The sequence below is a fragment of the Rattus rattus genome, chromosome 7, assembly GCF_011064425.1.
Source record: "Rattus rattus isolate New Zealand chromosome 7, Rrattus_CSIRO_v1, whole genome shotgun sequence".
NCBI lineage: Eukaryota > Metazoa > Chordata > Mammalia > Rodentia > Muridae > Rattus > Rattus rattus.
Window position 1 is genome coordinate 118,867,629 of NC_046160.1, and position 20,146 is coordinate 118,887,774.

General features: G+C 47.9%; 1 protein-coding gene across 1 annotated transcript in view; it reads right to left on the minus strand.

The window, feature by feature from the left end:
* Nucleotides 1-20,146, minus strand: part of Ptprn2 (protein tyrosine phosphatase receptor type N2) — a 725,488-nt gene that overhangs the window by 22,247 nt on the left and 683,095 nt on the right. The window contains exons 18-21 of the mRNA XM_032908352.1: nt 8,550-8,669; nt 7,631-7,797; nt 2,753-2,806; nt 810-874 (exon numbers count right to left, since the gene is read on the minus strand). Of these exons, the coding sequence (XP_032764243.1) occupies nt 810-874; nt 2,753-2,806; nt 7,631-7,797; nt 8,550-8,669 (406 nt within the window). The remainder of the gene's footprint in view (nt 1-809; nt 875-2,752; nt 2,807-7,630; nt 7,798-8,549; nt 8,670-20,146) is intronic.

A 20,146-nucleotide genomic window follows, 5' to 3' on the forward strand; every position in this document is an offset into this window, starting at 1 on the left:
TGGGGTGGGAAGGGTGCCAGACTGCAGACTGCAGGGCAGCCTGGTGTGCTCATGTGTTCACCATTGAGGGAGACTGGACTGTGCCACCCAGTCCTGTGCTTCCTGGACTTATGGGATGAGTGAGTCGGGAGGAGTAAGGTGAAGGCCGGCAGGCAGGTGCTGGGCGTTCCCAGCAGCTCTGCCTGGGGTTCTCAGGGTGTAGTTCCCCAGGGGTGATGGAGCCCTCCCCTTTAACTTTATCTCTGGCTTCCTTTCCTACAATGGTCTGAATTCAACAGAGCAATTGCTTGGTCACTATAGATACAGAAAGTCTTCTTGTGGGCCAAATATTAGGTTAGACTGTTCAAACCCAGCACAGGAATGCCTGGAACACACACACACACACACACACACACACACACACACACACACACACACACACACACAAACTCCTCTAAACCAAGTCTGCATACTGTTCTTAGGTGCCAAGAAAGCTAAATCAAACCTTGCCAAGCCACTAAACAGCAACAGAAGGCTACACAAAGTACTGCCAGGGTTCTCACCTACAGCAGGATTTGAACGTCCGAGGCTGCCGTCTGGCCTCCTCATGCTACGCCAAGCTGCACGGGGCAGACCCTTATTGCAGCCACACTATGTGCGCTGGCTCCACCAAAGATAAAGAATGAACCTCAAAAGACAAACACACTTGCCGCCGCAGACAGCCTCAACGCCACTCGACTCAGGAAAGGGACAGCAGTAGGCTAATTTCCTCCAAGGCCTCCTGTGGATAGTGCTCCCCATGTTGCTATAGCAACACCATCATCTCTCACCTTTGGCCATCTTATTGAGAACCATGTCAATCAGGACGTAGGTTCCACTCCTGCCCGCGCCGTCACTGTCAACAGAAGGAGAGAGAGTGAAAGGCTGCCTACCCTGGGTGAGCAGGCTCAGCAAAGCCAGCAGCCAAGTCCTTCCTCATTCTCAAGTGGGGCTGGGAGAGGAAGGGAAACAGCATGTTAGAGGGGGTGAGGGCAAAGGACACACACACAGTCAGGAAGAAGAAAGGGGGCCAGGAATGTGTCTCTCAGAATGCTTTCTCCTTGCCTATCCTTTACTCTGAGATGTGGCCAATTTTGTCAGAGGAAAAAAAAATGAAGAGAAGCTCACTGGTGCCAGAAGTAGATGGCATTCACCTCCTACCGTCCCTGATAGTGTCCTGTGACTCCAAGCCAGCAGGCAGCCAGGTGGAGAAGGCTGGGTGGTAGAGCAGGGAGCCCATCCCACGCCTGTCAAAATGCACGGCTCTCCTCTTCAAGGCGTCCTCCCTCCCGGGGGAGAAGTGTACCTTTCATTCATTTCTTGACTGTTTTCTTCAGAAAGCTCCGTCCTCTCACGTTTCCCTCCTGCCACTGGAAATGTTGGCCACTAGGACTGGAGTTGTAAAAATCACGTCTTGCAAGATCATGTTGTAGAAATCATGTTTTGAACCACGTCCTTAAAGTTGCAAGTGAAAAAAAAAAGAGAAAGGAAAATGCCCTTCTGTGGGGAGAGTGCCTCAGCATCGTCCTCTCTCACGAGATGTAGATCCCATGTAGATGTTACCACTGTGCCGTTTGAGTTTTCCACATGCTCTTCTGTCAGATGGGTTTGTTCTTGTGCCCCTGGCCTCTCCTGAGAGGAGGCTGCTTCACATGTAGACGTTTGGCAAATCCACTGCAACTTTAAAGGGTAGCATCTACTGAAGACTTAGCCCTGTGGGTCCCAGGGGTTTGAGACGGCTCCCAGTCATCCTTTTCGAGCGGAGAGCCCTTGCCTGAGCGTTCACAGCTTCCCCCAAATGCTGTAGCAAAGCTGGAGCTGGCAGGAGGAACACTTCACACTGTACCCTCATTTGCATGTGGGCTTTTGGGATGCTCAGTGCTGCAACGGGAGCTGCTGACATCCTAGAGCCTGGCACGGCTCACTTGTGCACGTGGCACGGATCCAGAACACTTTAAGAAACACTGTGCAAATCTCCCAACAAACTGCAACTTATCTTAGCCCATTTACAGGTGAAGGATGCTTTGCTTTGCTTTGCGAGACACAAAGCCGCAGGCTATTTTCACCCCCTGCTCAGAAGCATTTGCACAGATTTTGCGCGCGCGCATACACACACACACACACACACACACACACACACACACACACACACACACACTCAATACTTGACCTTTAGGACCAGATCTTCTTTTCATTCCAGGCAGAAAGGCATGCTCTATGAGACGGTTAGGAAAACGGAGTGTAAATTCTTCACCATGAACTGTTGAGCATGGAGTCCGGTTGACACGGAGCTGATGGGCTGAACGTCCTCTGAGCTCTCACTGGTATGACCTTAGCCCCAGACACTGAGGTTTTACAAAGGCCCAGCCACCGAGAGCAGAGTGGTGACGGAGTCTTGTCACTTTTCATCTTGTGACTGGGATAAAGTCACATGCCCGAACCCGTGGTCCTCAAGTTTTTGTGGCATCAAGAGTGTTTAGGCAAAAATAAGGCATTTGTGTGGGGGCCTTTAGAAGTAGAAGGCAGCCTACGGAACTATTTAGTCCATGTGCAGAAAAAGACCCACAGCTTCCTCTAGCCAAACAGAATGGCGAATTAAGTTTCTATCTGTGGTTTCCCCTGGAGAGACCAGCTAGATACATTCGACAGTCAGTCAGAAAGCTCAGCCCGCACCGTAATGGTATCTGTTATGTTTTGAAAGAGCAAAATGTAATCCGTGTTGAGTTATACTTGCCTGCAATGGACAATTATCGGACAAGAGCGGCCTCGGTAGCATTTGTTCACTTTTCTGAAATAAAGAGAGATAGAAGTTATAGTGATGCGCCGGGACTCAGCCGTCCAAACTCTAGCAAGCCCCAGCACAAAGTCTGTAAGACATAGAGAATGAGGGTTTACATATCTAGCTCAATGGTTCGTTTCTCCTTTCATGGTGACTCCGTCGATGAGCTTTAAAAACACATCTTACACATCTACAGCGAGTGCTTTCTCTCCCCTTGCCAGGGTGAGCTTTGGGACACAGGTACAGGAGCTAGCCCTGTTCCTTCTGGCCCCAACCCCTCAGGCTCTCTTTCTTTCCTCCTGATGTGTCCTCGTGTATGGCTCCACTGACTGGGCTTCTGTAGGAGAATTCTGAATTTTGCCTTGCATAAAATGTCTTATAGTCTATACATCACGCTGAAATACATTATTATACCCAAAAACAGCATCCTGAAGGTCCTATGTTATTTGCCAGCTTGAGGGAAGTGTGTAGATATTGGGGACTAATCCAGGGAGCTCAAGATGGCCTTTCCTATCTTTCTTAATTGGGGGTGTTTTTAAAGATAACTTTACTGTGCGAGTTTGGACCTGTAGCTAAGAGTACTACCCATGAGATATGTAAGGTACTGTCAACCAAATCATATCTCAACCAGAGGGTTGGTTTCGATGCATAGTACAATGTCCAAGCGCTACTCTTTAAATTCAGTGAAACAGCTAAACACGTTTTCAAAGCACACTGACGTTCTCAGTGAAATATTGTTATCAAGGAGAGCGAAGACAGGATCTGAGTTTGCTGGAAGTGGGGAAGAGTAGCGTGATGAGGGCGGATATTCTAGAGTGTTCCGTGTGACCTTCTGCCATGAGGCTCAAATTAGGGAGGAAGAAAATTGACAATACAAAAAAAAAAGTCTCTCCTTGAACCAGAAATGGGAATGTGTCACGTCTCCTTGCTGCCAAAGCACGGTGACAGTATGTAGAGAGCGGAAACCAATCAGCTGTGGCTGCGAGCCTTCAAGCAGAGCGGGCCAGGGGGAGGGGGCAGTAGCCTGTGTCCTATGGCCCGTGCACTGAGTAGATAATTTAGTACCAGGCAGCCCAGTATCAGAAAGTGTTTCTTTTCTTTTTCCTTTCCTTTTTTTTTTTTGACTTCTACTGCGGTGTTACTAGACTTAGCTACTTCTGAGAGAAGTCTGACTCTCCCCTCCCCCACAACGGGACCAGCGAATGGGAATTGAAGGGCAGATGCAGAGCCCGGATAAGATATGCCCCCCTACAGACAGGTCATGTTCAAAGCTGTTTTCAGCTGCACTTGATCTGTGGCAGCTCTATAATCTGTAAAAACCTGCAGCATCTTAGAGCCTCTGGACCACCCACTGAGGCTCCAAAAAAAAAAAAGGGGAGATCTCAGAACTAAGAGGGCAAAACAAGTAATCTCTCTCTCTCTCTCTCTCTCTCTCTCTCTCTCTCTCTCTCTCTCTCTCTGGGTCCTTTCTGAGAAAGCCCTTTGTGGTCATGAGTGTGAGAGGTGCATCATGGGAGGAGGTGAGAAACCAAGGACAAACTCCCTCGCAGCAGAACCCACATATCAGTACGCCAGAGGACAACCAGGTTAGAAAGCAGATCCACTTGCCTCTCTCCCGCTAAGGTTTCCTGTTCCCTACTGGGTTCCAGTTCGGACACACAGAGGTGCTAAAGACAGAGTGTGAAACTAAAGCCTGTGCAGAGGGCTGAGGTATGGCTGTGAGGGAACCCTGGCCTAGCAGGCACAAAGTTCTGTCAGACCAGGGGCCAGGCCCACTGGGTGGCTTTCCTCTCAAAGTTCTCTCTTTTTCTGCAGAGCTCCCCTGTTAACAGAAACAACCATAGACCCATGCCTTTGACTCCTGGTCACACTGTACGCTTAGCTACTGTGGGTTGGGAAACTGTCTCCATGCTCACAGATGCCTAGTTACCATGTTTGCTCTGTGCTGCTCTTCAGATGGGACCAAGAATAGCAGATACACCCTAAGAAAAGGGATCTGTAAGTCAGAGCACTGTTAACTCTCACACCCGTGGTGGCAGCCACTCTAGGTAGGAGTGTGACCCAGGCTAAGTGGCAGCCACTCAGATCTCCATTCCTTAGTCCCCTTTTCCTCTACAGGAGGTTTAAGGTATGTTTTCTCCGGATCAGTTGCCTTGGGAGGCCTTTTCGAGATCTCACTGCAATTTTCATACCCATTATCAGACCCACCCTGCACCAGACATATTTACCATGGAACCCCCGGTCTGGGTGGGAGACACGGTGGATGGAAATACTTGTGGTGTTATAGCTTAGAACTTTATTCACAAGGAACCATGGGTTATTACAGCGTGAAATACCACAGGTAGAAAAAAAAGCAAAATCATCACACAGAGAGCCCATGTGTTCATCCGAGGACCTGAACAATACACGATTGTTTCATTTTGCTCTTAGACAGGTTACCAGCAAGCGAGGTCTCCGACACTGAGCAGAAATGGATACTATGTGGACTTTTGCAGGAGGATTTCCCCAAGAAGGAACCGTTAGCCATACAAACCAACCCTTGGTCACTGAGTGAGTCGCCATGCAAACGGAACAGCAAGCAAAGTCAGGTGAGGTCGTTAGAGGCTCAGAGAGGGGCCCCCATGTCCCTGCTGCAGTCACAGTTTCCAATGATCACTTTTGTGACTATGCAACTGGGCTCATATTACTAGCTGCAACATCACAAAAATGACACTGGCCACCGCTAAGTAGCTGGCAAAGTAAGGGTTTGTCGGTTTGAGAGTGAGCAGCGTTAGTGGATGCATGGAACACAGCAAGAGGTGCAGGGAGGAGAGGGGAGGAGAGAGGGAGGGAGGGAGGCCAGGAGGGAGAGGGAGGAGGGGGGAAGAGAGGGAGAGAAAGAGAGAACACAGAGACAGGCGGAGAGAAGAGAGGTTTGTAGAGCCAAGCCCTCACATGTGACTAATTATCTCTTAGCAGTTTCTCTTTAAAGTGTAAATGTGTGCCCCCAGGGCTCCGGCAACAGTTAATTACACATCTTGGGTGCCTGACTCACACCCCAGGCTTGCTGAGAACACTAGGCTATTGTTCCGAGACTAGAACCCCCTCCCCTGAACAAGGTGGGGTCCGTCTAGCTGACACTTGGCAAGCTCATGTCTAAGCCAGGGTATCCAGAGAGTGTGGTCACTTGTGCCAACTATCCAGGATAAAGAAAGGTAATAGGGTCCTCAACTGAGCTGCTGGGTCCTGTGCAAAGCTTCAGGGAAGGCTTTCTCCCCCACCGAAGCCGGCAACACAGGCTCAAAGTCTGTTTTCTAGATGATGTTACGCAAACCTTGGATCATGTCTCCTCAGACTCTGGGGTTGGGGAGACTTGGGGATTCTCTGATTTCCTCCATGATGTGTTTCTCCATGAGGGTTGGATATGGGCATGTTCCATTCCATATATGAATACAGACATGGGCCTATACACATATATGTGCAAACCCCTTGGATGCGCTTAGAGACGGGTAGTGAGATGGACAGCCATCTGCATAGCTGCATCCACTTTGCCAGTCATGAGCAAGAGACTCCCTACCCGTATCTTCAGGTCTGTACTGGGAAGGGTCTAGTGGCTAGACCCTGAGGGTGGGCAGGAAGGAGCTGTGGCCGGTTTTCCCGAAGTCCTAAGGGGAAGTGACTGCTGGGCAGGAGCCACTGGCCTTGAAACCAAATTCCTGTCCTTCCTCAAACTCTCTCATGACATTTCTTCCCAAAGAATGACTCATTCAGACAAAGAAATTTTATTCCCAGCACTTGATGAAAGGCAGAGGCAGGCAGATCTCTGTGAGTTTGAGGCCAGACTGGCCTATATAGTTCCAGGACAGCCAGAGGCTACATAGGGAGACCCTGTCTGCAAATATTTTCTTTTCAATGTGGACTAGAAGGCAAAAGTAGCCACATCGCATTAAGCTCCAAAATTTGTAAAGTGAGAACTTAAGCGGCCCAGACCAGTCTTGGCACTGTTTCCATCTCAACACTCTCTTTAACTTCAGGCTGGAGGACAAAGAACTGACCGTCTTATCATCTGGTGAAATGACGCTCTGTAAAACACTGTGCCCCGGCTCCCTAATTCCTTGTCTGAGAATCTGCAGGGTGGGCGGGCTTCCAGTTAGCTACATGTGGGACACAGAACTTGTCACTGACATGGATAAGACATCTTTGCACTTATGACCACTTTGGGTGGGAAGGGCAAACAGAATATCTACTTTACATTTTTCTTTGTTTATTTACATCGTCAATATCTTCCTGCAAGAAAGTCAAGCATTCATCTCAACAGCTCAATAAAAACCCTTTGAAAGGAGACAATTGTTTTGGATGGATGGCTGATTTGGAGCAGCAAACAAACAAACAAAAAGAGAGTGCATTAAAAAGACGGTCGCCTTGAAAACTGTACTAACCACACATATATGTTCATGTGCTCCATATATTCAGGCTTTTATACAAGACCCTCTATTCTAGAACCTGGCCTTTCCCTGACAAAATTTCCTTAGCCTGGCTGGCAGATGAGTAGCCAAATTAAAAACCTGACTTTATTAAACTGTATGGGTTTCAGAATCTTATCAAATTATGCCCATACCGGCAGAGCTCTACGATGTCTGCTGCCTCACCTTTATCAGCACTAGTGACAGAAGGTAACTCGTACCAAACAGGGGGCAGTCACTACACTGTTCCCTCGCTCCCTTCGTCTTCCTGCCCAGTTGTTGCATTGAAGGGAGTATGTCAAAGCCTGAGAGACCTGTCCCAGCCCATACACCCTTGGCCTGTCTATGCACACTCTAATCGAGACAGTTTGCAGCGTGCTCTTGGTTTTACCTGCGGAAATCCAGGAGTGACCTCGTGGAGGAAGGGACTCCCTGGTCATACCAACTCAGGAAGTGGAACTGGGTCACCGTGCGAGTCTCATTGGTCTGCAGGTTCTTCAGGTAAAAGCTTCTCACCAGGAAATCCTGGCACCATATGTGTTCAGAGACTAGATTGACCTGGTGGGGACAGATTAGCAGAGCACATGAGCCCAAGACTACAGAACACAGGTGGCATGTTTGGGGAAAGAGGAGACTGTGGTGATGAGACAAGACAGGTGAGGTCAGCTTTGCCCTAGGGTCTCCTTTCCAGTCTCAGTATAGATCAGGGAACATAAGATTCAGCAGATATTGAGGGCCCCTATATCTCCCTGGGTTAGAGACGATGACTTCCCAGTCATACTGTTAGGGCTCCTGTGAAAGCTCTAGCGTGCTCCCCATGTGAGTCCTTTGTGTCTAAGTTTAGTGCACAAGCATCCAAAGAGTGCATTCTAGTCCTAGCTTAAACACCACAACTATTGTCTTCGTCTGGTACGTGTAGGGAACCCAGCAAGGGAAATCTGCCCCTCACAAAAAAGTCAAATACTGTAGACCTGTGGCTCAGGCAAGAAAACCCACCAGCCACTGGGATAGGGGCAGCATTCTCTGTGAAAATGGAACTTGCTTGAATGCTTGTTATTTGAAACCTGGGCCACCTTGTGCCTTTAGACTTAATACAGTTGTGATATGGAGTGCTTATATTTATTTATCCCTAACTAGGTAGTGGTGTAAGGCGATGGGTCTCTCGGCTGCGTGGCACCTGTATCTCTCTGAAGTCAAAGGTGCTGACAGCCCTCCCTGGGGATGTCCTAGCCCCACAGGTTAGGCTGTTGATGAGGACTAGAGACATGTGCTTCTTGCCAGGCCCCTGATTAGGCACCCGGTCCCGGTACCTCATAGACATGGTAGACGTTGGAACCTTCATCAGGCCAGTAGTGATGGCACTGCCGGACGCCGTTCTCAGAGAGGGGTGTCAGCATGACAATGACTGCACAGCCGCTTTCCCACACCATCTGCAGGTGACACAGAACTTGTGGTTACTACCATCAGAGACAGTCTCCAATTATCCCTCTCATGGGAAACTCATGCCTTTCTCCTTAGATGCTGCACAAGCGGCTGCTTCGCCCCTCTGAATACATTATCTCCATGTTCTATGGGTTCCATGAGATATTTAAAAAAATAAAATAAAAAAAAAAACCCTGAAGTATGTTATCCTCTTGACCCAGATACTGCTTGGCTGTTGCTCCCCAACTTTATTTTTTGGGGCAGAGTCTCACCATGTGGCCTGGAACTTGATATGTGGGCCAGGCTGGTCTCAAACTCACAGAGATCTGTCACCTCTCTGCCTCTGCCCCTCTGCCCCTGCCTCTCTCCCTCCTCTGCCTCTGCCTCTGCCTCTGCCTCTGCCTCTGCCTCTGCCTCTGCCTCTGCCTCTGCCTCTGCCTCTCTCCCCCTCTGTCCCTCTGCCCCTCTGCCCCTCTCCCCCTCTGCCCCTCTGCCCCTCTGCCCCTCTGCCCCTCTGCCCCTCTGCCCCTCTGTCCCTCTGCCCCTCTTCCCCTCTGCCCCTCTGCCCCTCTGCCTCCTGAGTGTTAGGATTCGAGGATTGTGCCATCAAGCCCTGCATCTTTTGGTTTGGAAAAGAAACTTTCTAGAATGTAACACAAAACTGCTTCAGTCTGGATGAACCTGATGAAAATCCTCTGTTCTGCAAGCAGACTAAAGGCAGTTGCCACTGGGTTTTGTTTGTTTGTTTGTTTGTTTGTCGATCTTGTTGGTCCATGTGGTTATTAGGGAGCCATCTATCCTCTTGTCAGAAGTGGGCTCTGAGGAAGCCTTTATTCACAGAGCAGGACAGAGTCTGCCCAAACATCGTGTACAACAGACAACAACAGTCTGAAACTTAGTTAATAACTTACCGGACTCACATCTAAGCCACAATGTGTACACACACACACACACACACACACACACACACACACACACACACACCTGAGCACAGAGCACACATGTGTGTCCCGGTGAAAGGTCCCTCAGTCACCATCTTTGTAAACATAGCCTCTCACCTTGGGTTGCAAACCTTCGTGTTTAATGTCGCAGGTGTTTATGAGGGTGCTGCTGAGGCATGGCCTGTGCAGACTTCTGTCAGCACAGCACAGGACAGGACAGGATGAAGAGCCCTCTGATTTCCCTGCCTTGTCCTGAATTAGCATCACAGAAGTATCTACAAGTACCTGAGTTTAGGTGTAAAATTGGTATCCAAGGGAGCTCCCACTTCTTTTAAATGCAGATGTAAAAATCCGATTAAGATCTTGTTATTTAAGGAGTCCACGCGTGCCACACAGAAAATGCTTTCTCAACACCATTCAGGTTAGGTTCCTCCATTAAATTACATCTTAAAAGTCAGACGTGCGCGCATGTTTCCCTCCCTCCGTATTGATTTATATTCCTGTGGGATTGAAAGAGTCAATACTCTTAAGGCATCTCGTTGTGTATCATTTATATTGTAATTTAATGGAAACCTCCTGAAGTAGTTACGAGAAAGCCCGCAAATAAGTACGAATCACACTTGAGCCCGCGCGCTTCTTTTTGCCTCAGTGCCAGTCCGGCGAGATGAGAATTCTGAGTATGTTTCCTACAGTCAGCTCTCCAACCTGCTCCACCGAATCAGGGCTCCCATCACAGAACGATTTACTGTGCCTTTGGAAAGTGGAGGCGCTCATTGAAGCCATTACGAAAATGAGGAGAAACACAGATTTTATGAGTGTAATAAAAATACAATGATCTAGACCATAAACCATCGTCTAGCACGCTGCCTGCTGCCCGCCTGTGACATTACCCAGCCCTTCGTTTGCAGAGGGAGGGGGAGGTCCTCCAGGTTCTACGGCCTCTCTGATTGGTTCGCGCGCACACAGTGCTTCCTTCCAGGGCGCCCGCCTGGCTCTCTGAAGATTTGGTTAAGATTAAATCCAAATGAAACTTAATTTAAACAAACAATCTCAAAGGCACCCTAGGGGATAATATTTCTTTTTAGGTCAGTATGTATAAAGGCAAAGAGGGACTTTACTAAATCAGATAGATCGCAGCCTGGCTGGGCACAAGCTGCTTGTAAAGTCTGATGACATTTTCTCCTGTCCCTTCCGAGGCAGGAAACTAGGGCCCTCACTACCTGCCTCCAGCCTTGGTCCTCGCCGACTTTGTCTGGCCCGTGATTTTAATTCATATTTCGGGTAGGAATGCGGGGTGCTATAAGATTTCAGCCAAGTCAATTTCATTCTCTCCACATTTGTTATCTTGGCGAGTTTCTGTAAATCATGAATCAATATAATTTCTCATGTTTCTGGAACTTTCATCTGTCTGAGCACCAGAGAGTATAGCAATCCGGGTCTTCTCCTCAGCTGTTTAGCATAGGTGTGAGTTAGTTGGGAAGAGACCTCAGACTAGGCAGGGAGTCCTGAGCATCATAGGCAGGGGCTGTGTTAAGTCCTGGCATCTGAAGTCCCATCCATGACTCCCTCTGCTTGCAGAGTCACAGTGGGTCACGATTCCCAGGCAGTGAGCAGGACCTCCACCAGCAGATGGAGGTAAATCTGCTGGATGGACGAGCAGGGAGGGAACCTTTGGTTCTGGGTCCCAGGTATAGACTCCACACTGTGGGCTGTGGGTCAGGGAAGAGTTGGGGGTGCCCCATCTTGTGCATTTGCTTCAAATGCAGTGTTTCTCCTTGGAACCTGCTTTGAAGGCATAGGGTGATCTGAGCAATGCCATCTAGGGTCCTGGAGTCTGCCTTTATGACTTCTTTTTGCCCCACAAACAAATGCCATCCAGTGAATCTGGGCAGAAATAAAACCCACTAAACAACCTGATGCCAGTCTTGTCCTTTCTACCAGAGCTGTAGAAACTTCCAGTGACACTCAGTTCAGCTACCTTGCAGAGGGATCTTCATTAGGGTTGATCAGCAGCAAACAAACAGAAAGAGTCAAAGGAAGTAATTTAGACCATTTATCCACTCAACATGAAATGCATTCTTTTGGTTGTTATTTAACCCAACTGAACAAGTGTGCTGACAGGAAAACCCATTTTGACTTAAAACTCCATCGTTCTTCGTTGTGAGTTGAACTGTGTCTTTCCCAAAGGTCACACTGGAGTCCTAAGCTCTTGTACCTGCCACCCTATTTGAGGACAAGACTGCAGAATAGATAAGGTCCTGGCAGAGGAAAGCTCATCCTGATTCCCCGGGATAGCACCTTTACAGAAAGGGAGACAGCAAGTAGGGGCAGATACAGCCGAAGGAATATGGGTGGGGTTGGAAGGATATAACTGCAAGCCAAAGTGTGCCAAGAACTACAAGGAGTTACAAGAAAGATTCTCCCCAAGCTTTAGAGAAATCACAGCCTTGCCCATGTTTGGGCTCCTAACTGTGGGAGAGTATTGTAGATATTTTAATCCAACCAGTTTGTGCTACTTTGACTTCCTGGTCAAGCAAATGCGTATATTCATGGGTATATCACTGCCCCGTCATAACTGTCCATTTACGCTGAAAATAATGTCAGTTCTGTTCAAATTCCATTCAAAGTCAACAAAAGCAGATGAAAAGAAACAATGTTTCTCCTCGGGGCCATTTTGAATGACTACATATTTAACTGGCAGAGGAAAACCAACCCAACTGAAATGGGCAAGGAGTCTGAATAGACATCATCTCTGGGATGTGCAAACGGCCAACAGGTGAGAAAAGGTGCTCAACTAGATTGCCAGGAGTGTGTGTGCATCATTGCCCGTGACGAGCCAACTGGGCAAGCATGGCGATCTGAGTGCAGATCTCCAGCACGTGTATGAAAGACAGGCTTGGTGGTACGTGCCTGTCTTTAAACCCTATTGGGCTGGCAGGGACAGGTGGGTCTCTGGCACTCGTTGACTGAACCGGCAAGCTCTAGATTCAGTGAGAGACCCTGCCTCAGAAAATCAGATGAGGATAAACAGAGCAAGGATCTTGGTGTTGCCCTCTAGTCTCTGTATGCATATATACACTCCCTTACATACATGTGCGCTCACACACACGCACACATTCACGAGCTTTGGTGAGAAACAGAGAATGAGTTTTACATCTGTGTACATGGGGGGTGGGGAGGACAGGAAGTGGCATATGAGTTCCTCAAAATATGAAAAGGGTGCTCCCTAAAACTGATTCCTCTGTCTCTGGGTGCAGATCAAAGGAGATGTTATGAGCAGATTGGAAGCCCACTCTCAGTTCCTTACAGCCAAGACATAGAATGGCTGTCCCTCACACCATGGGACACTATCAGCCCAGAAAACACATCCAGCACAAGGGAGGACATATCGCTGAGTGACCAGCCTGGCAGAGAAACCAACACCTACAACCCACTCACTCATATGTGATGCTCATGGGTCAAACTCAAGAGCAGTGTTCTGATGCACGCATGTGAAGGCATGTTGGCCACTGGGTGTGAACCTTCGGCTGTAATGGGTAAATTCTGCAGATGAGGTGCTGACACCCCATAATATACTGTGTTGTGGGCCCTGATAAGAGGGGTCCTGAGGCATTTCCTACGCAGACTAGGAACAGAGTAGACAGACATGTTTGTAGTCTCATTTCACTAGTCAACCAAAGAGGATATGCACAACTGAACAACAGCAACAACAACAACAACAACAACAACAACAACAACAGCAACAACACTGTCAAAGCGCCAGGAGATCCAAGTAAAGACGTCAAGCCTTTTTTCGGGACAGCATTCCTGGTTCCTTGAGCAGATCTCTTGAAACAGATGCCTTCATCCTGCCTCTGAGTTACCTATATTCATACCTTTAGGTCTTCATCTCCGCTGGATGAGATCCTAGTCTTGTTGCCATTTCCATCATACAGCCCATGCTTAATTAAAAACACAATTTTTAAAAGGGACCACTGTGTAGGTGGGGACACGACTGTGTGGTTAAGAGCACATTGTTGCTCTTGCAGAGGATCTAGACTCAGTTCCTAGCATCTACACCATCACCTGTATCTCCATCCCAGGGGATCGGATGTCCTTGCCTGGACCCTGTAGGCATCACACGTGCTCATAGCACACACACAGACATGCAGACAAGCACCTATGCATATAGAATAAAAATAAATAAATCTTTAAAAAATTCAAACATTGACAACAGAGGTTTGCCCCCAGTGAGAGCTCTGTTTAAAAAACAAAAAGAACACCGCATGTTTGTGTAAAAATAGAGATAACTTAAAGCTAACCATTATCAAAGGTCCTTGGATTCTGTCTACCACATGCATGGATGTACAGAAAACTGGTTTCTGATATATTTTTTTTAAAGATAGCTGTTTGTACTGGAAGACAGCTTTTTCTCCAAGAAGGCTAGGCATTTCCCACTCATGACTGTGCACCTCATGTCTGCTTTGGATTGAACTCAGAGAAAAGGATGATGAGTGAATGATGGGAGGGCAACCACAGATGCCCAAGAGTGTTCACTGATGACTCCTGGGGCTAAGTAGATCAAAGACGGAAACAGCTCTTCTGAGACATCCTGTATACAGAGTCCCTGTGTCCTACATTGTGCTCCCAGCCTCAGGCGGGCCTCAACATCACAAGCCTCCTGCCTTAGTCTTCTAAGAGTTGAGATTATAGCTATATCCAGATCTAATGTCATCTTTAAGGTTATTTATGTGACGTGTGTGTGTGTGTGTGTGTGTGTGTGTGTGTGTGTGTGTGTGTGTAAATGCATGCAAATGCCAAAGCAGCATACATGTGGATATCAGAGGACAACTTGTGGAAGTCACTTCTCACCTTCCACGGTGTGGGTTCCCTGGGATTGAACTCAGAGTGTCAGGCTTGGCAGCAAGCACCATTATCCACTGAGCCATCTTGCCAACGTGCTGACATCTTCTTAGTGAGGAAACATTAGTGTGGTAGCTACCCACTTAGAGCTGATACACAGAGGTGATAGGAAGTAGCATGCATGCCCACCAGTCACAGGGGTGCCGTCTGATGGCTGGTGGAGAGTGATACCTCTGCCTGTTGCTTGCTTATCCTGGTAATGTTTTGTCCAAGGAAAAGAGAAAACATACAAGTAAGGAATTTTGTACTTCACCGAGAAACCACCTAACCATTCTCCTGAACACTCGTGACAGCCTACTTGCTTGTTGTTGAGCTGATTTCTGTCTGGGTTGACCATCATATCATTGAAGGGCTCTTGTAACACAGCAGTTCCCACGAACTCTAGTTCTTTCTATCCAGCCGTGTGCAAACATGTTAGGAGGACTTGTTGCCGGCTGTTTGGCACAGGCATGGTGCTACTTGAGGGTCACGTAGAATCCCGAGTCTCCAGCCTGCAGCCCAGTTTCAAGTGAATGTGTGTGGGGTCTCCTTAGAGAGAAGGGCTTCTGTTGGGTACCACACTCTCCTCTGTCTCCCTCCCCTGTTTTCTTCCTAGGTGCAAGACAAGAGGAGGAGGAGAAAGAGGAGGAGAGGAAGGAGAAGAGGAAGAGGAGGAGGAAGAAGAGGACAAAGAGGAGGAAGACAAGGAAGAGGATAGAGAGGAGACAGGGGGGGATAGGGATGAGGAAAGGGGACTGTTATGACATATAAAAACTAGCTAGTCACTACAGGACTTAATGTGCTGGGGTTGGGGTGGGGTGGGATACCCAGAGGGCTTTCTCAGAAGAGGAGAGGGGGGAATGCAGGAAGGATCTGTGTAAGAGGTACTGGGAGGGGGGGTAATTTGGGATGTAAAATAAACAAACAAACAAACAAACAAACAAACAAACTAGTCAGGATATTTTTAGCTGTTAGCTAGTTTTGACTGTCTACTTGACACACTGTGGAGTCACCTGGGAAGCAGAGGGCTCTCAATGAGGAAGCTCTCCATATTAGGTTGGCCTGTGACCACATTTGTGAGGTGTTTTCTTAATTGAGTTAACTGTGGTGGGAAGACCCACACTGAATATGGAGGGCACCATTTCATGGCTTGGGAGCTGAGGGTGTACGTGTATTTCACTGCCATCTGCTCTTGACTGTGGGTGTCGTGTGACCAGTTCTCTCATCTTTCTGTCACTGGGACACCCCTGCTCTAATGGGCTACCGTCTTGACCCGTCGTCAAGTAAATCCATTCTCCCTTAAATTGATCTCGAAGGGAATTTCTTTTTATCACTTCAGCAAGAAGGGGAAAGACAAAGCCACGATCTACTAAACTCAGTCTGATTTAAATGCTTGCATGACAAAGGAAACGATGTGTCATTTCCTCTTGTAATGGCCACTGACTGTGATCACCGAAACGTCTCCCAGACCAAGCCCAGATTTAGGTTAGGAAGACTGTAGACAGTCTGTTGCCGTTATTTTTGCTTGTTTGCTTTCATTTGTAAAAAGGCTGTGAATATATGCATCTAAAACCCAGGGGGTGAATCACTTGAAATTCAGTGTCCTGGAAAGTTAAGTTTTCCCGCTGAACCGTCCTCATTTCTGTCTCATCTTTGTGTTCCTTGGCTGTGGACTTTCCAGTGAGCGCTCTGCTCTGTGCTCGCTTACTCCATCTCAGTGCCCAGCCAGCAGAATCGGAGACTCCCTCTTGTCACCAGCAACCAAGAGTAGACAGGGGTGAGTAGCCATGACCGCTTTGCCATGAGCGTCCGGAGCTACAAAGGGAGCTGGGAACACGAATCATCCTGGAATCATGCGGCACGATTGAGTCTGTATTCAAGCCCCAGCTCGTGAGGAATGTTCTCAGAGGACAAAGCTTATGGATGGACTCGGGTCTGTCTTGGAGACACAAGTACCCATGGGATGAGTCTGAATGGCAACCAGCACCTGAGAGACCATGGGCCTTAACATCCAGTGATTGAGATGTTTTTAATGAGCAGGTGGGGGACCATTACTGAGGTGTGCTGGGATCGTGTCTAGAAGATGGGAGGTGCAATAAAAACACACTTGCAAGCCACCTGGATCTGGATTTAGAATGTGTTCTGTCCTAACTGAGTTGTGGCCTTGGTTGGTCAGGCATGGCTTTAGACCTCTGCTTCTCCTTGATAGACTTGGACTCGTGGTTCATGTTTCAAACTGTAGTAAAATAGGCATAGTGTACAACTTACTGTTTCTCAGTGCTCAGTTGGAAGACAGTACACACATTCCCACTGGTGGGCAGCAGTTCCTACCATCCGTCTCCCAAGATGAATTACTGTCTCCATTAAACACTGATTCTTCTCTCCATGCATGTGACACCTATGGGTCTGTTTCCTGTCTGTGACTATGACGACTCTTAGGTATCCCAGGCAATGTCACATGAGCCTTGCGCTATATCTCCATGGGATGGTTAGGCAGTCAAATGAGGCCAGGTGCCTATCCAGTGTCTCACATATGAGAGTGTGCTTTGAAGGCTAGTTTCTTTCCTCTAACTCTGTCTCTCCTAACGTGTACACCTGCTTTCTACTCCACTTGGCCCAGTGGGTAAGTAGGAGGCACCTTGTAGACTGAAGAGTCTTTTCTAGGGGAGGATCTGAGACCTGTATATCCTAGGCGCAGAGATCAAGGCATGGGTTTATGTTCTCCAAAGAGCTATAGGCGTTTACCCATATGGAGGGGGTGAGGTAGGTTGGGGAAAAGCTCTGAGTATCAAAGACAGGGAAATGAGGAATTACACTGTCCTGGCAATTACTTCAGAAGTCCCCAATAAAACAGTAAAGCCTCACAAGTCCAAATGAATATTCCCACCTAAAAGGCCTGTGAACAGCCCTTCCAAGGTGGAAGGGGCAGCGTCCTCCCTCCTGCCATAGTCCTCTAGGCCAAGCTTTCCTTGGCATCAGCAGTGATGGTGTGGCAGGTGAACGTAGCCCACATGGGACACTAACTGTCGAGGACGCTTGCCTTCCTCTCTCCTCGGTAGGTTCCCTTTCCTCCTGTGTCTGTAGAACACTTTGCCATCTTGGCTGCTCCTGTGAATTCTCTGGTGGTCTCTAACTGTTTGTACTGTGGTCCCACAAAGCTTCAGACATGGTGGCAACATGGAGGAGAGAGGAAAGCCCAACTATAGTCCTACTTATAGCAATATAACGCCTCTTCACAAGCTGGATAGTTTTCCTTTGAGATTTGTATGATTTTTTTCTTCTTTCTTTCTTTCTTTCTTTCTTTCTTTTCTTTTCCTTTTTTTTTTTTTTTTTTTTTTTTTGTAAACAGGGTCTCATTCTTTTTCCCTTTCTGGCCTTGAGATTGCCATTCTCCTGCCTCAGCCTCCCAAGTGCTAAGATCATAGAGGGTCATCCTTGTTGCAGCCAACCTAAAGTTTGTCTTATTTCAAATGGTTTACTTTTTGAGAAAAACCCATTGCTGACCCCTTCTGCAGAGGAAGTTCAAGGGTTAACTTGAGGCCTCTCAGCCCCCAGTCTTCTGTGTTGTGGGTTTGTCATCTGCAGACCTGACCAACTGCAGAATGAAAATATTTGACAAACTTTGTGCCTGTCTTGAAGACATATAGAGTTTAATACTGTCACCATTTCCCTGCACAGCATAGCTTAACAAGTCTGTACACAGCATGGTTGGTCGCAACAGCCTGTGGGGGTGAGCCCACAGTGTGTGAGGAAGGAGTTGGTGAGCTGTTCAGTAAGTCCTAGAGGATAGATGGTGGCCCTTGTGTCCAGCCAGAATCTGAAAATGTGGCATCACTCAGAAACAGTGCCAGGTGTGGGGCCGCATGCCTGTAATCCCAGCATTCGGGAGGTAGGGGGCCAGGAGTTCAAGGCCGGTCTGGCCTATACAGTGAGTTCAGATGAAATCACAGCACGCAGGATGGACTATGAGGCCATTGCTGTGGGATTAGATCAGGAGAGGAGTCTGGACACAAAGCAAGGAGGCCATGATGGAGTCAGATGCTGCAAACAGTCATGATGCCTAAGCTGAAGAAGCTCTCTCAGCATGGGCACAAGGATCCAGTCCACTGTGCCACGGGACTGCTGGCTATGGGGGCTGACAGTGAATCCTGCTGTCTTTGCCCCTGGCTCACTGTGTGTAGTCACAGCAGTTGTAAGAAAGGATTGCAGCCTTTCTCCATTGTTCACCCTCAGACTATGCCACCCTGGCCTTTCCCATGGAAATTCACTCATGGCTAACAAGGGTATAGTTAACCCATGCCTAGGAGGCATCTGGGTGAGCACCCCTTGCTACCACCTGCCAAGCTTTCTTGAAGAGATGCTTTATGATGCAACTTTCTGAAACATTGTCTCTAGTTCTTTGGTCAAAGGGCCTGTTCCTGTTGAAGACCGGAACTGCACATGTGCAAAGGAAGAGGAAGATACCATCTTCTTCCGGTGGGGTTATGCACACAGCTTGTGCTGTGCTGCACATGGAGTTTTATCCCTTAAAACTGCGCTCACATTCCTGTGGGAGGCTTTCTAGTCTGAGCGAAGTTTTAGCTGGTGGGGGCTTTCTCTGTGCATGCTGCTTGGCCAGCAGCAAAGGTAACTGTCCATTTGTGTCTTTATGAATACTCACCTTTTTAAAATATTTTTTTATTAACTTGAAGACAGATAGTGAGGAAGAGCTGTGCTCTGTGCATGTAGGAACCTCAGACACATGGCACGGAGGCTGACCAGCTGAGCTGCAGGTGCTGGGAAGCTAATATCCCTTTTTTTCTGTCTACTTGTTGTGCAGTTCCTAGCTATAATCCTCTAAGGTGGCATCCGTGAGATGGGTACATGTAAGAATCTTTCTGCTTACCTTTCAGGCACGAGCATCTCCTAACTGTAACCCTGCCTACTCCCTGAAGTAGTCACATGTATGAACAGCTGCTGCTGTTCCTCCTTCTCTCCTCTTTTCTTCTTCTTCTTCTTCTTCTTCTTCTTCTTCTTCTTCTTCTTCTTCTTCTTCTTCTTCTTCTTCTTCTTCTTCTTCTTCTTCTTCTTCTTCTTCTTCTTCTTCTTCTTCTCCTTCTCCTTCTCTTCCTTCTCCTTCCTCTTCCTCTTTTCTTCTTCTTCTTCTTCTCCTTCTCCTTCTCTTCCTTCTCCTTCCTCTTCCTCTTCTTCCTCCTCCTCCTCCCCAACTATGGCTCCACCAAGCTCAAGTGTGCTGACATCCTGAGGTACCAAACCTATAGGGCATGGACACTTCTGGATGTAGAATGGCTGTTACCAATGGAGGATGTGCTGTCTCTCCCAGAACTCTATTCTAAATTCAGATTGAATTGTGCCTCAACTGACCCTGCACTTCCTCCCACTTTCAAATTTTTCCTTTGGTAATTCCAATTAGAATCACTTTCTCTAAAATGTCCTGTGGTCAGTGCATAGTGATGCAATGAACCATCTTTAGCAATTACAGCCCCAGTCAGCAATAAGCAGAAGACGAGTTAAGCTCTCTGACTCTGGGCATGAACTTGGCTAAAAGATGAACCTCCCAGTCTCATGGACTGCAGTGTAAAGATCCGTTGAGCGATTGGTCTAATGCTATGTGTTGTAATGCTGAATTCTCTCACAGTTTACCAGCCTTTGCTGTGCAAACC